Consider the following 12,021-nt stretch of genomic DNA (forward strand, 5'->3'; position numbering starts at 1 on the left):
GTTGTTGCTGCACGCAATGTTGATGGTGAACAGATCAAAACACTGACAGAATCCATGGATGGCAGGCCTTTGAGTGTCCTTGCAAAGAAAGGTGGCTATATTGGTCACTGATTTGTTTTTGTTTTGTCTTTGAATGTCAGAAATGTATATTTGTGAATGTTGAGATGTTATATTGGTTTCACTGGTAAAAATAAATAATTGAAATGGGTATATATTTGTTTTTTGTTAAGTTGCCTAATAATTATGCACAGTAATAGTCACCTGCACACACAGATATCCCCCTAAAATAGCTAAAACTAAAAACAAACTAAAAACTACTTTCAAAAATATTCAGCTTTGATAGTAATGAGTTTTTTGGGTTCATTGAGAACATGGTTGTTGTTCAATAATAAAATTATTCCTTAAAAATACCACTTGCCTAATAATTCTGCACTCCCTGTGTATAATATTTATATATATATATATATATATATATATATATATATATATATATATATATATATATATATATATGACCTGGTGCTTCCATGGTGAAGGGGCATTTTGTGGATTATGCCCCCTTTGTACCTCTTGTGTCTCCCTGTGTCCTCCTCTGTTCCCTTTGTGTCCTCCATGTGTCCGCCTCTGTCCTTGTATCCTCCTCTATGCCCCTTTGTGTCCCCCTGTGGCCTACTCTATATGGGCACAGTACAGGGAGTCCCTGACATTGCGGCGGGTTGGAAGTTTGTATTGGCAGGCGTTCACAAGTCAGGAACTCCCTGCATTTGGACTATAAGACGCAGTGACTTTTCCCCCCACTTTTGGGAGAGAAAAATTGAGTCTTCTAGTCCAAAAAAATACAGTAATTGCATGTGGGCCACGGCCTTTTTGGGCAAAAGAAGAACCTGTAAAGCAGATAAATGGGGAGGAGCAGTTAAAGTTGTGGGCAAAAATGGGCGCAACTGTTATTTATTGTAATAAAGATAGCCGTTACTCTATTCAGCAGGTGGCTGCCATTAAATTGCTATTTAACGTATTATTGTTAACCATTACACTATTTAGTGGCCGGCTGCAATTAAATTGAAAATGTATTGTATTATTGTTAGCAGGGATTGGTGGGTGTTGAGGTTAGGCAGCACCACGGGGTATTTAGGGTTAGGCACCACCAGAAGGGGTTTAGGGTTAGGCACAAACATGGGGGTCTTAGGGATAGGCACTACCAGGGGGGGCCCTTAGGGTTAGGCACCACCAGGGGAGGATTCTGTGTGAGAGTAGGGAGAGATTAGGTTATAGTTAGGTCATGCATTATAGGTAAATTTACTAATACAGTGATTTACCAGTTTTGCTTTCGTTATTTAATGTTGTGCTTAAAAATTGTTGTTTACTGTTTTTGTTAGTAATATTGTTATTTAATGTCACGCCTAAATTAGCGTGCGACTTTATCAAATGTATGCCAATGGGGTGCCACAATCAGCAGGTGTCTAATAGATGCCAGTGATAATTTTTGGTAGAAGCATGCCCAGGCGGTCATTTGGGCACCCGATGCGTCCAGTAGAGGATTGGCTACTACATTGTATCTAATGGTTGAAGCCAATTTTAGTCGGACCTAACCAGCTACATAACACTTTAACCACTTGACCACCAGAGCAATTTTCACCTTTCAGCGCTCCTTCCATTCATTCGTCTATAACTTTATCATTACTTATCGCAATGAACTGATCTATATCTTGTTTTTTCCGCCACCAATTAGGCTTTCTTTGGGTGGTACATTTTGCTAAGAGCTACTTTACTGTAAATGCATTTTAACAGGAATAATAAGAAAAAAAAACGGAAAAAATTCATTATTTTTCAGTTTTTGGCCATTATATAGTTTTAAAATAATACATGCCTCCATAATTAAAAACCACGTATTGTATTTGCCCATTTGTCCTGGTTATTACACCGTTTTAAGTTATGTCTCTATCACAATGTTTGGCGCCAATATTTTATTTGGAAATAAAGGTTCTTTTTTTCAGTTTTGCGTCCATCTCTAATTACAAGCCCATAGTTTATAAAGTAACAGTGTTATACCCTCTTGACAAATATTTAAAGAGTTCAGTCCCTAAAGTAACTATTTATGTATTATTTTATTTATTTTATTGTAATTTTTTTTTCTTTTTATTACAAAAAAAATATTGGGGAGTGTGGAAGGTAATGAGTTAATTTATAATGTAAAACTAGGTATTTATATATGAAAAATGTTTTGGGATGTAGTTTTACTATTTGGCCACAAGATGGCCACAGTACTTTTTTGTTCATGCAAACTGTAAGCGTCGGAAGTACGCTTACAGGACATTGGGAAACTTTTTTTTTTTCACAATGATCGCGCGGCTTCTCATAGAAGCAGCCGATCATTGCTGGGGGCTGAGATCAACGAACGGAAACAGTTTTTCCCGTTCATTGATCTCAAGGGCGAGCGGGCGGCGGCGTGCACGAGTGCGGCAGCGCGCGCACGTGCGAGCGGGAGCGAGGACAGCGGCGGTACCACCAGGGGCGGTACGTGTATCTATGCCCCTAGTGGTAAAGTGTAAAATGGCAACATACTTATTTAAATTTTGGTAAAACACTTAATGGACAACAGTCGTCCTGTCAACTCACAATGCCCCAGACTGAGGACATGAGCAAAAATACTTCTTCCAGCAAGCCAAGCAAAGTCCGAAACTTCTGGTCTTCATAGTCAAATCGTTCTCCAAATACAACCGAGCAAATCACATTGGAGACAGCCAGGCGCAGCAGTTTGGTGGGATCGAAAAGTGTCTCTGTAAAAAGTCCAAATATTTGAGTCATTACAAGTGGCAAAACGGCAGAGTAAACTCCATTAGAAATGTCCTCACAATCCCTATACACACACCCATGCACTCAGCATGGTATCTCCTGAAAACCTTGGAAAGATTATTCTATCTCCTGTTTTGTGTATGTATAAATAGTATGACTTGTTTGCGGTGAAACAAGACTAAAGCTCGGTGAAACATAACATAAAGCTGTGGGATATCCAAAATTCATTTTTAGGAGTAGGGGGTTAGATACAATTGTTTATCTCATCAATTTATTTTCACTTAAAGGAATGGCTTATGGCCACATCAACCATTTTCCACAGAACGTCATGTGCTGATTTATCTAGCTACCGTGGTTAGCTTTTCCCAAAATTAACCAAAGCTTGATATTACTTTTTACTTAATAACTTACTTTTTAATTTGCTTGATGCTCAGAAGGTATTTTGTGGATAAGACAAGAAAACTTCTCCTGTGAGAAAACTCTGAAGAAAACTTTATCGAATCAGGAACATTCTTCACTAACCTCCATTCTTTCCAAATTCTTCTGCCAGACAGCGAGCTTCCTCTTGGATCCGCTCTTCAATACTTCTCTTCCCCATCCCAAAATTCCTGAGGGTAGACAGTGAGAAACGACGCATCTGCTTCCAGCGCTCCCCATTGCTGAGAATCACCCCTATCAACAAATAAAAGGATTGCACGTTATCCCAATCAGTAGCTGATACCCCTTTTCTCATGAGAAGTCTTCACCTTTTCTCACTTAGATCATCAGGGGGTCTGTATGGATGTTATTGTGAATAAACCCCTCCTGAAGTGTGAAGTCAAGAACTAGGTCCTGACAGTTTCCTGCCTGTGAGCCTTGTTGCATTGTGGGAAATAACTGTTAATAAATGTTTCCAGCTGCCAAGCAACCAGTATCTCCCTGTGTGCATATGTAAATCAATATAAAAACTAACCCTGTAGCCTATGACATTGTTAGGGGGTGTTCTAGATAATGGCAGTTGGTGCTGTCTGGTTTGTTTTTCCACGTCTGCCAGTAGTAAAGATGATGAAGTGAAGGATGATTGTGGATCAAACAACATGAACAAATTACATGGCAAATCTCAATCATTTCTTAATTTCTTCTTTTTCCCCTTTTCGTTAAAGTTCCTCTTTAAGTATTATACTATTAGGCTACAGTCAGAGGTGCATTGCTGCGTCACAGCAGCATTGTAATGCTGCTTTCTGCAATGCACCATCTATGCAGCGTTCACAGTGCGGTTTAACAGTGTGCAGTATCCCAACACATTTCATGCAGTGCTGCAAAACGTGCATGTTAACAGTGACAGTGAAGCATACTTTTATTGGCTGTATGTGACATAACTTTCCCATTCCATTGTATTGCGTTGCTGCTTTTACAGAGAATTAAGCTGTGAAACCTAGTATCAAGCAGTAAGCACAGGTGCTACAGTCACAGAGATAACTGGATACACCAATGAGCTGCTAGAGGCAGCCAATCTACAATGGTTAAACAGTAAAACAATCAAATCCTCAGCGCTGCATCAGATGAAAGATTTCCCACACTCTGTTTGAACGTTCCCTACAGCCACCCATGCTCAACAACATATATAAGGCTTGATTCACTGAGACAAATAGCACGCCTTATCAAAGTTAACATGCCTTATCAGAGTAGCATAGCGAGGACTACAAACCCACAGGGGCTCAGGGCAGGACGGGTAGAGCTCTCATCATTGCCAATTAGCAGACATAAGTTCGCTATGCTACTCTGATAATGCATGTTAACTTTGATAAGGCGTGCTTTTTGTCTTAGTGAATCAAGCCCATAGAGTGGCACTGGCCACCACCACAAAGATATACATTGATATAATAGATATAAATTGTTTGGGAATCCCAGTGACTTATTTCCTGTCCAGCAGGAGGTACGTCACTGGGCGAGGGATGTGCTGGGGGGGGGGGTAGTTCTATGCATATGACCCTGTCGGCGCACTCAGCTATGCGGGCAGAGCGTCGCACCACAAACGCAAGGGCCAGTTGTAAAATCGGCTTTAAGGTTTCCTAAACGATCCACCAAGAAAGAGTATGAAGAAAAGATGCTCTGTCTTAGTTGAAGACACAGGATTATTATGCGATTCAGGCAGCAAGTGTTATTTTATGGGATAGTAACGGCAGCCTCTGGATTCTTCTCCCCAGGGCTGGATTTACTATAAGGCACTGTAGGCACGTGCCTACAGGCACCTGATGATGGAAAGGCAGCTCACTCCCCTCCCTGAGCGCCTCCCTCCCTCCCTAAACAGAGTCCTGATGAGAGTGTAAATGAGAGGTTACTCACCCTGGTCTTGGCATTTCACTGCCGAGATCTCCTTTCAGTCAGGGGCACCTCTAGCTACTTAGTACTGAGGTTCTTCTAGCTACCTAATACTTGGGGACACCACTAGGTAATATTGAGGGTACTTCTGGCTACCTAATGCTAAGGGGTACCTGTAGCTACCTATGATGGGCAAAGGAAGTACGGGAGAAGTGACAGCTGGGACACACAGCACATTTCGGTGCAGTATGGTGGGGGTTTGTGCAGAGTTTGCCATGGGTGGGGGGCAAATCTAAGGTGCCAGAACATTTGTGCCTATAGGCTCCTATACGCTAAATCCGGGCCTGCTTCTCCCTTTATATTTCCTTTAGAAGTATTTTATAATCTGAATATTAATTCATGCATTAATATGTTTCTGTAGTTTGGCGTCGGAAACAAAAAGAAGCTGAAAATAAACTGCAGTAGAAGAGCTTTATACTCACCACAGCCTTTGAAGATCCTGTCTCCAAGTTCTGATGGGCCTCTAATACCGAATGTATCTGCATGATCGCTTAGAGCTTCTTTCACACAGTCGTAGCCAGCCAACACCACAGTAGGTACACTTGACAAGTAGATGGTGAACACAGGTCCATAGGTGTCACTGAGCTGAAAGGGAGACACAGATACATAAAGATGAATACATTGGTGAGCTCCAAACACAGTACAATATATGTGACTTAGGCCATGTCTTCAACATATCGAATATGGCATTTTATTACTGTCTGTGTCTATGCTGGGTAGATCTTCTCGCTTATTGTTCCAGGGACCACCAGTTATGAGGAGAGGAAGTACCATACGGTATACTCTTTCTAAGATTGGAAAGGAGAACTTAAATCACATAAAATGTATATACTGGTATATATTTTGGCCATAGATGATTGATGAGCCACACAAATTCTGTAACCAATGCATTTTTTAGGCTCATTCCCAAGCCACATGCTATCTATTGCATCACAACAATCCTCTCCATTTTGGATAAGAGAGGCACACCAGAGCCATACTTCCAGTCACACACACACGCACCACCGACAAACACCTACCCCACTTATGGTTACACACTAATGAATAGCGGAGAAGCCGCCGCGCGGTCTGGCGGCGGCTGTCTCCGCGTTCAGACCGGCGGTTTCCGCGCAGCAACAACATGTGTCTGGTTTGTCTGGGCCTTCTAGTGCACACAGATGGAGAGCTACGCGCGCGCCAGAAGACAGGACCTTTATGCCAGCAGGAGAGGTATCAGCTGATCAGGACGATCAGCTGATCTCAGCGGAACTCCTGATTGGTTGAGTGGCTGGGGGCGGCGCTGCAGTGCGCTGTAGTATATATAGATCTTGCCTGTCAGTTGCTGGTTGTCTGCCGTTGCGAATACTTACGTGTGAGCACTCAGACCTCAGTCAGATCCTACAGTGTGTTAGAACCAGCCGGAGCTGGGAATTCACACTTGATCTCTATTGTTTTATTGCATTGTTATTATCTAGACTAGTTCCAGGGTATTGAGACCAAGGACCTCACACCTAAGATTAGGAACTGTGTTACCTCTGTTATTATCTAGACTAGTTCCAGGGTGTTGAGACCAAGGACCTCACACCAAGATTAGGAACTGTGTTACCTCTGTTATCATCTAGACTAGTTCCCGGGTGTTGAGACCAAGGACCTCACACCCCATACTAGTATTGTGCTATACGGATATCTGTTATGACCTCTGGCTCTGTTGACCTCTCTCTTGCTTTCTGATTCGGTACCTCTGCCTATCTGTCTACTAGTTGCCAACCTTGCCTGTACCCGGTTACCGAATCAGCTTCTGTCACTGTACCTTATCTGCTCGTGTGTTACCGAACTTGGCCTGTCTGACCCTTCTGACTGTCACTCATCCCTCGAGTGATCAGTCTGTCTGTATTACCCGTGACACTAATCCACCAGGAGTCAGTTAGCTGCAAAGACCTCCTGCTCCTCAGAGAGTCCTTCCTGCAGTCCGGCCAGTGGTCTCTACCCCTAGGAGTCCACTGGCTGCAGTACAGTCTGATTCCCAATCCATCAGGGAATCACTGGTTGCAATATTATCTTTATCCGCTTAAAGAGATAGTCCCTGCACAGTCAGGGGCCACCTGCCCCTCAGGTGGTCATTGGCTGCAGTAGTATCTGTGTCTCCCGCTCCACTGGAGATAGCCTTACAGTTGCACCAAGCACTTACACTCTTTAGGTGTCCAGAGGTTAGTCATGCTTGTATTATTGGTGATTCTGCAGATCACCCATAATCAGGTATACATCTGTATTGTTGGTGATTCTTGGTTCGGTCTCGAGAAAGCCCTCATTACGGGGCGAAACGGCCGTCGACTTCACCTCCGCACCTCTATACATCTGCAGTGACCTGCTAAGTATCAACTGTTTTTGTACTTTTTTGAATTTTTTAGCCGTTTATTACCAATGTGGTCCTTTTACTAAGAAGTATATTAAAAGTTTAAAGTTTTTACAATGGATTGGCTGCTCCTGGAATGCTTTGCTTCTTTTTGAATAATTGTTGGTGATTCTGCAGATCATCAATAATCAGATACTCTCTGTGTGCTGAAACCATTAATTACGCACCCAGCCATCATGCCCTTGTCACATCTATGGTCACATCCCAGTCACATCTCCTCCACACTCTTAGGCCCCTTTCACACTGGTGCGGTGTGTTACCCTGTTTTGCCACAGGGCAACGCTAAAGCAGTGTAAGTCTATGGGGCATTTCATACCTGCCGATGCGCCGGAAGTCTCAAATTTGACGCACGGACAACAGCGCATTGTCGGGCAACTTTTGCGGGGACTGAAAGTCATGTACGTTTATGGCGAACTGTAGGGTGTGTGTGTGTGTGTGTGTGTACTTTTTTTTTTTCCTGAAATTGCCACAACCAAAGGGTATGCAACTGAATCATAAGTCCAAACAGCCAGAGCGCTATTAGTAAACAGAAGCCCTTTGCAAGCAGCATTCCACGTGGTCTGCAATTGGGGAGGTCAGCGTTACATACACCCCTTATCTGTACGCTGGCATCCTTCACCACTTGCATGGCCACATCCTGTGTGTATTAACCATCAACCATTGAGTCTCAGGTCCTGCATACACTGCTTTCACTAAAACCTGACAGACAAGATGTGCAAGTATGCTATATACCTTTCTGTTCATTTTGGCAATAGTTGGGCTGAAGCAGCTTTATATGACCACTAGACTTTCTGCTCTGTGGTCTAAACTGGCTGTTCCGTTGTGCCTCCCACATGACTTGGGGCTCTGTGGGGTATGGCCGTATGCTTATGCTATTTGAAGTTGCCCATATACTAACTGCCAATGCTACACGCTGTATGGTACTTCATACATCACGCTATTTGCAAAGGGCTTCTACTCACTAATAGTGTTCTGTTTGGACTTTCGATTCAGTTCATGAGGACTCATGTTGCATATCTTTTCAGGTTGTGGCAAATTCAGGAACTATGCTAGTGCCTCGCACATCAGAATCAGAATCAGAATCAACTTTATTCGCCAAGTACGGCGGGCACCGTACCCGGAATTTTTTGTGGACAAAAACGGCAATTGGCATACAGCATCAACAAGGTACAGATGGTACAGATACTAGTACAGATAATGGCTACACATATAATGGCTACACAGATAATGGTTACACAGACGGTCACAGCAGCAATATTACAGACAGTTTTTTTTTTTTTTTTGGGGGATGATTAGGGAGTGTCAGTTAGTAGTGCCTGAGTTGAGTAGGACAACCGCTTGGGGAAAGAAGGTGTTTTTATGCCTGGTGGTTTTGGTGAGAATAGACCTATAGCGGCGGCCTAAGGGAAGGGGGTCGAAGAAGCAACTGCCCGGGTGGGAGGGGTCTTGAGTGATCTTGTTTGCCCTGGACCTCATTCTAGCTGTATGAAGGATGTCCAGGGGTGGCAGGGGTGACCCTATGATCTTCTCAGCAGCACTGATTACCCTCTGGAGTTTCTGCTTGTCCCTTGAGTTGGCCCCGGAGTACCAGACGATGATGGAGGAGCAAAGGACGGACTCAATGGTGGCAGAGTAGAAGCTGATCATTAGCTCCTGCGGCATGCCAAACTTCCTCAGCTGCCTGAGAAAGAACAGTCTCTGCTGGGCTTTCTTTTGAGTTACAGAGGAGTTCACGTCCCACTTCAGGTTGTCCGTGATGGTGGTGCCAAGGAACCGAGCGCTGTGTACCCTGGAGACCTCAGTGCCATCAATCGAGACCGGACTGGGAGACGGAGCGTTTCTTCTAAAGTCCACAATTAGTTCCACAGTTTTTGCCGTATTTAGTACAAGTTTATTTTCCTTGCACCACCCGAGGATTCGCTCAATCTCCTTGCGATATTCATGCTCATCATTTCCATCTATGAGGCCTAGTATCGTGGTATCGTCGGCAAACTTGATGACCTTGACAGAGTCAGCAGATGAGATGCAGCTATTTGTGTACAGTGAGAAGAGAATCGGGGACAGCACACACCCTTGCGGGGCGCCAGTGTTGGTAATTCTGGCACTGGAAGAGCAGCCGCCAATCCTGACTACCTGCGACCTGTTAGTAAGGAAGTCTTTGATCCAGGAGCACAGATTGGGGTCAACACCGATTTGTACCAGGTTGTCGTACAGGATGTTCGGGCAAATGGTGTTAAAAGCGGAGCTGAAGTCCAGGAGCAGGATTCTGGCGTAGGAGTTGGGTTTATCCAGATGTTCCATGATGTGAGCTAGACTGATGTTAATAGCGTCTTCTACGGACCGGTTGGCCCTGTATGCAAATTGCAGGGGATCCATATTGGTGGCGGTGTGCCCCTTCAGATAAGAGAGTGCCAGCTGTTCGAAGGTTTTCATGATGATTGGAGTTAAGGCAACGGGTCTGTAGTTGTTTAGATCTGTGACACCTGGCTTCTTGGGGACCGGTATGATGTTAGCTTTCTTGAAGCAGGAAGGGACCTTGCACATTGTCAGGGATTTGCTGAAGATTGAAGTGAGGATCGGGGCTAGCTGGCTTGCACAGGTCTTCAGGCAGGTTGGGGATATGCCGTCCGGGCCTGAAGCCTTTCTGGTGTTGAGCTTCTGGAGGTGCTGTAGTACGTCAGCCTCCCGAATGTTTACCGGTGTCTGGGGGGCAGTGGCAGCTTGGGGAGATGTGGCGGGAGGCTCCCTGGGTGAGGGAGTCACTGGGTGTGCCAGGTCCTCGGAGTGGGTGGGTTGGTGCTCGAACCTGCAATAGAATTTGTTGAGGTCCTCTGCTAGCGCGATGCTAGGAAGTGTGTGTTGGGGAGGAGGCTTGAAGTTGGTGGCTGCTCTGAGGCCTTTCCAGACGTCCCATGTGTTGTTGGACTGAAGATCCTGTCTTAATTTGTTTGAGTAGTCCCGCTTTGCTGCTTTCAGCTCTCGATTCAGGGAGTTCCTTGCTTCCCTGAACTCCTCTGGGGTGCCGGATTTGTGCGATTCCTCTTTTATTTTCCGTAGGTGGCGTAGCCTACCGTTAAACCAGGGTTTATTGTTTGGGAAGACTTTGACGTTCGTCGTTGGGATGCATGTCTCCTCACAGAAGCGGATATAGGAGGTGACATTCTCCGTCCATTCATCTAGGCCGGGAGCCTCCAGGACCGACCAGTCAGTGCTGTCAAAGCAGGCTTGTAGTTGATCCTTAGCCTCCTCAGTCCACTTTTTGACTGTCCTGACAGTCGGCTTGGAGGTTTGTAGGAGCCTTCTGTAGGTTGGGATCAGGTGAATCAGGCAGTGGTCGGAGTTGCCCAGGGCCGCCCTGCGGATAGCCTTATACGCATCTTTGATGACCGTGTAGCAGTGATCCAGGATGTTTTGGTTCCTGGTGGGGCAGGTGATGTGTTGCTTGTATCGTGGCAGCTCCTGGCGCAGGTTCGCCTTATTAAAATCCCCTAAGACGATGAAGAGGGAGTCCGGGAGGGAAGTCTCCCACTGTGATATGATGTCGCTGATAGCGCGCAGGGCGTTCTTTGTGTCCGCATCTGGGGGGATGTAGACACCTGCTAGGACGTAGGAGGTGAATTCCCTTGGTGAGTACTGAGGCCTACAGTTGATAAGTAGAATCTCGGCATCCGGCAAGCAGCTCTTGTGCAGGATGGTTGTGTTTGAGCACCAATTGCCGTTGATGTAAAAGCAGATTCCGCCGCCCTTACTTTTCCCTGTGAGAGAGGGGTCACGGTCTGCTCGGAAAAGATTGAAGCCTGGTAGGTTGAGGGAGTTATCCGGGATGTTGTCGTTTAGCCAGGTTTCAGTGAAACAGAGAACCGGGGAGTTGCCTTCAATCGAGGGTTTGCTCCCAAGCAGTAGGAGCAACTCGTCTAGCTTGTTCGGCAGGGAGCGGACATTTGCTAATAGAATGGCTGGGATGGGAGACCGCAGGCCTTTCCTCTTAAGTCTAACCTGAGCGCCCGCCCTCCTGCCCCTAGGCCGGAATCCGCTGGTGCTGGTCCATTTGTCAATTTGGGACCAAACTATGTCCCAAATTGGCAGTACCTGAGCCTGTGTCTCCCATTCCAGGAGCTCTTCTCTGGTGTGGGAGATGGTGCTCTGCGAGGTAGGGGGAGCGGGACTGGCCATCAGGAGATTCGGCTGCGTGTCGACAGATTGCGACCTGTGCAGTGTGTGGTTACCCAGTTATTGGGCTAAGAGACAGTCCTTGTATGTATCAACAGTATGTGGCATGCAATTTAGGTGAGGAGCATTCAGCATCTCTCAGCAGGTATGCATGTAACAAAACAGTTTATGGCAAGCAGTTTAGATGGGGAGCATACAGCAAATCTCAGCAGCATTTCAGCAGTACTGATATAGTTCAAGAAAAATTGGCATCAGCCCTACTTATGGATTACTGTTCCAGCAGGACTTAGGTGAGGTAAGCAGGA

At 45.3% G+C, this 12,021-nt stretch overlaps 1 protein-coding gene across 2 annotated transcripts in view; it reads right to left on the minus strand.

The window, feature by feature from the left end:
* Positions 1 to 12,021, minus strand: part of LOC137528925 (cytochrome P450 2C8-like) — a 44,520-nt gene that overhangs the window by 16,638 nt on the left and 15,861 nt on the right. For both annotated transcript variants that reach the window (XM_068250693.1, XM_068250694.1), the window contains 3 exons: positions 5,577 to 5,739; positions 3,316 to 3,465; positions 2,617 to 2,777 (listed from right to left, as the gene is read on the minus strand). In XM_068250693.1, coding sequence (XP_068106794.1) covers positions 2,617 to 2,777; positions 3,316 to 3,465; positions 5,577 to 5,739 — 474 coding nt within the window. The remainder of the gene's footprint in view (positions 1 to 2,616; positions 2,778 to 3,315; positions 3,466 to 5,576; positions 5,740 to 12,021) is intronic.

The sequence above is a fragment of the Hyperolius riggenbachi genome, chromosome 8, assembly GCF_040937935.1.
Source record: "Hyperolius riggenbachi isolate aHypRig1 chromosome 8, aHypRig1.pri, whole genome shotgun sequence".
Classification (NCBI taxonomy): Eukaryota; Metazoa; Chordata; class Amphibia; order Anura; family Hyperoliidae; genus Hyperolius; species Hyperolius riggenbachi.